The sequence below is a fragment of the Pipra filicauda genome, unplaced genomic scaffold (genome assembly GCF_003945595.2).
Source record: "Pipra filicauda isolate LSUMZ 115617 unplaced genomic scaffold, ASM394559v2 scaffold36_size6622888_pilon, whole genome shotgun sequence".
NCBI lineage: Eukaryota > Metazoa > Chordata > Aves > Passeriformes > Pipridae > Pipra > Pipra filicauda.
The window spans coordinates 5,638,477-5,642,521 of NW_024104498.1; the positions used below are offsets into that span (position 1 = coordinate 5,638,477).

Below are 4,045 nucleotides of genomic sequence, written 5' to 3' on the forward strand. Positions count from 1 at the left end.
CGCCCCTCCGGGGGGGCGAACGCCCTATATATTGCCAAGCGGCTCGGGACTGACCTCCCCATCGCAGGGAGCTGCCGAGGCGCCAGCCCCTTTCCCCTTCCCCTCCCTCTCCCCCTTCCCCTCCCCTCGAGGGGGGGCTCTTTCTCCCGCCGCTCCCCCCCATTCTCCGAGGAGGAGGAGGAGGAAGGTGAGGGCCGTATATGAACGCGGCCGGCTTCCCCTGCCTGCGAGGCATGTGCACGCTGCCGGCGCCCAGCCCCGCCGCCGCGGCCAGCCCCGGCTCCCCCGGGCCGCCCCGGGGGTCTCCGCAGGCGCCGCCGGTGAAGCCGGAGCCGCGGGGCGGAGGGGGCAGCCCTGCCCCGCCGCCGCCGCCCCCCGAGGAGCCGCCGCCCCCCGCCGGGGGCCGCCGGAGGAAGCGGCCGGTGCAGCGGGGCAAACCCCCGTACTCCTACATCGCCCTCATCGCCATGGCCATCGCCAACGCCGCCGAGAGGAAGCTCACCTTGGGGGGCATCTACAAGTTCATCACCGAGCGTTTCCCCTTCTACCGGGAGAACCCAAAGAAGTGGCAGAACAGCATCCGCCACAACCTCACCCTCAACGACTGCTTCGTCAAGATCCCCCGGGAGCCCGGACATCCCGGCAAGGGCAACTACTGGACACTGGACCCGGCTGCAGAGGACATGTTTGACAACGGGAGCTTCCTGCGCCGGAGGAAGCGCTTCAAGCGCACCGACATCACCACCTACCCCGGCTACATGCAGAACTCCAGCGCCTTCACGCCCCCGCCCGCTGGCCGCCCCGCAGCACCGGCAGCACCCTACCCCAATGCCCTCTGCTCGCCTGGCTACGGCCCCCAGCTCTCCAGCACTGTCTTCCACCCGTATGCAGCCGGGGCAGCACCGCCGGCACAGCATCCCAGGATGTTCAGCATCGACAGTCTCATCAGCGGGCAGCAGGCCCTGCAGCCCTCACCGCCCTCCGAGCTGGGCCACCCATCCCTGGGTTTGCCTGGAGCTGAGTTGGCTCCCGCCTGCTCCGCCAGCAGCTCCGAGCCTTCCTGCTTCCAGGCACAGCCCGTCAGCCCCGGCTTGTTGGGCCGGGCTGGCCCCAACACCCTGGCTTACCCCTATGCCGCCTCGCCCCCTCACCTGCCCGTGGCGCAGGGCAGCTACTCGCCCAGCAGCCCGCAGCTCTACGGGGCTCCCAACAGACTGGCCCTGCCGGCCATGCGGCCTCCGGCCTGTGCCGAGCACGGCGAGCAGCTCCTGGGGCTCTCGGCGTCGCCCCTCGGCCAGTTCGGCTCCAGCAACACCTACATGAGGCAGCCCAACTTCCCTGCTGGCCTGGAGCGGTACATGTGATGGGCTTGAGGGGGCTTGGCTGGACATCCCCAGGCTCCCAGGAGCATCTCTGGACAAGTGGACTTCTCCCTGCTGTGGGGGCCGGCTGGGGTAGAGTCAGGGCTCCCTGGCCTCTGGCTGTGTGCGGACACAGGTGTGGGAGAACTCAACTCCTCTCCTTCTCAGCTTATTTTGGAGTGGAGGCAAGGTGATCTATTTTTCTGCCCCACCTCTGGCTGCATCTGCCAGGCAGGGCTCCCCACGCTTGCCCTTCTGCACAGCCTGGCCCCGGGGATGCCGTCTGCAGCAGTGCACCCCCAGGGTGAGGAGGAGCACAGCCAGGAGGTGGGTGCACAGTGTAAGGTGCAGGAACCCTCACAAATGGGCTTTCTCCTCTCTCCCCCCGGTGCCTCCTGTGTAACTGGAATGGAAGTTATCCAAAAATCCCACTAAACAAGTTCACTGGATTTTAAATGAATATTTAAGATGTTTATCGTTTTCTTTCCCTGTAGGAAAAGAAATCCCAACTTGACTACTTCTTTTTACTATTTTTAAAAATTACCTCTATTGTTAGAAAGGACTTTTTTAAAATAAAGCTTTTTCTTCCAACGTGACCAGTGCTGCTGTTCCTCTGGCTCTGGATGGATTTTGGCAAGAGGAAATTATAGTCTTGTAACTGATGGGAAATGGACTCGTGCTGCTATTGTGACACTGCCACGTCTTACATTTTTAGTGACACTTTCCAAAGCTCTCTATTTTATTATGATTTTCTTAAAACCGAATGGTGACTCCTGTAAGGTTTGCCTATGCAGCTCTTACTGGACTTGATGATTTCCATTTGCGTACATGGAATGTGTCTTCCCTCAGAGGAACCCCTTGCAGATGAAATTCTGATTTAGCACATTGAGTTAGGAGATCGTATTTTTTCTTCCTAGCAACAAAATCAATTAAAATTCTAACCTGTTCACTGGCCAGGCTGCTGCTATTTATTTACAGGACTGCCAGCCAGACTGTCTCACCAGGTTTTGAAGGCAGAATTCCCCATCCCCAGATTTAGATTTTTTTTTTTAATTTAAACATCCTTTGGTGCCAAGCTAGGATTTCTCTCCTGTTTTTCAAGCGTGCCCTCTGAAGCAGAGGGGTTTCTATAGTCCTTATTGCACCTTTCTCTCTAAGAAGGAGCTGGATGTCGATTGAGCTTTGGTGTAAAACAGCATCTTATTCCCCAGTGTCTGGGCACGACCAAAAGCTGGTGTACATGTGGGTACCCAAGGAGTCAGCTTTTGTCCACAGCTTGGGAGCTTGTGGCTTTTCATTCTTTCATTCTGTGTGCTTCATAGAAAAGGATAGGGGGATTTGTATGAGAGGGAAGGGAAGAAAATGCTTTTCTTCTTGACTTCCTTAAAATTTGGACTCCATCTGTCTCTAAAAACTGGCCTAGACCTGTTCTGCCTTCAGGTGAGTGCTGCGTGCTTAGTCTCCTCTCTGGCCCTTCCAGCTTGACCCTTGCAGCTTTCACTCTGGTCCCAGCAGCAGCTTCTGTGCTTTTACCTTAGTGATAACCCTGCTCAGAAAGGGTGTTATGAAAAAACTTATTCCTTGGAATACTTTGGCTCTTTGCAGAAGATCTCTACAGGCTGACATCCTCCATCCAATGGAAATTTGCAACACGCCATTCCTGCCTGTGACATTCTGTCCGTAGAGATGACTTAGAGGGATGCTGAAATATTCACTTGCAAGGACAGTCATCAGAAAGAACGTTTGTCATAGCTCACATTCATTCCCAGGGCCTGATCCTGCAATGTTTTGCTAACAAAAGAACTTTTGAACTCTTGCCTAAGTATCCAGGGTGTCAGGGCCAGACATGTGCCTGAAGCACTGGATCTGCTGAGTGATGGGGCTGTGACTCTGTTGGCTTTGCACCATGAGCAGGAGGGTTGCTGAAGTAGGGAAGAACCAGGTACTGGCATGAAAGAAAACAATGTTGGGTGGAGAGGGTGGGCAGGAGATGCCGTGGTTCTGCCTGGGTGGGATGCACTGGGAAGAGTTAGCCAAGCTGTGACATCTCAAACTGGGCTGTGCCGGCTCCTCCCCAGCCACCCTGAAGACTTGCAGGAGCAGGGAGCTGGTGTCAGGGAGCTTTCCAAGTTCCTGGCGTCTCTGGGTGTTAAGTACTGGTGAAGCCATGGGGGCTCAGGGTCCCCAAAGGGCTGGACTGTGGCTTGTTCCTGTCCCCGAGCTGCCTGTGCCTTCCTGCCACAGAGCTCTCCAGACAGTAGCACCCAGCTCGGGATCTAAGGATGTGTCTGCAAGAGACCCATCCCACCCCTGTGTTTGTGAAAGAGGGGTCTCTTCAGCCAAGGTGGCTCTGGTGTGAAGCAAGTGGACTGAATCCCTGAAAACCTGGCTCAGAGAGAGCAGATGACCCAATTGCAGTGTGTTGGGACAAACCCTGACGTGCAGTGTTGGGTTGCACATCTTCCCAGGTCGGGGTATATCCCTGTCTGCCAGACAGCCCCAGCCCAAAGGCCCCTGCAAGTATCAATAAACCACCCTCACCATGGGCCTTACACTGCCAAACAGCTGAAAACCAGGAGAAACAACCCCCTTTTCTTCTTTTTCCTGTAGATATTAATCCTCACACACACAAAATGCTGGCAACTCATATTGTGATTGTCATTAAACTAATGCCTTGAGAGTGT

General features: G+C 56.1%; 1 protein-coding gene across 1 annotated transcript; it reads left to right on the forward strand.

Annotated features, from left to right (window-relative positions):
* The first annotated feature begins 233 nt into the window (after window positions 1-233).
* On the forward strand, window positions 234-1,364 carry FOXE3 (forkhead box E3). The gene has a single exon (XM_027747275.2). The coding sequence runs from the start codon at window positions 234-236 to the stop codon at window positions 1,362-1,364; it is 1,131 nt and encodes a 376-aa protein (XP_027603076.2).
* The last annotated feature ends 2,681 nt before the right edge of the window (window positions 1,365-4,045 follow it).

What these genes read in the sequence shown, in the direction of transcription:
- FOXE3 (XM_027747275.2), top strand. Translation starts at nt 234, where the DNA reads ATGTGCACGCTGCCGGCGCCCAGCCCCGCCGCCGCGGCCAGCCCCGGC.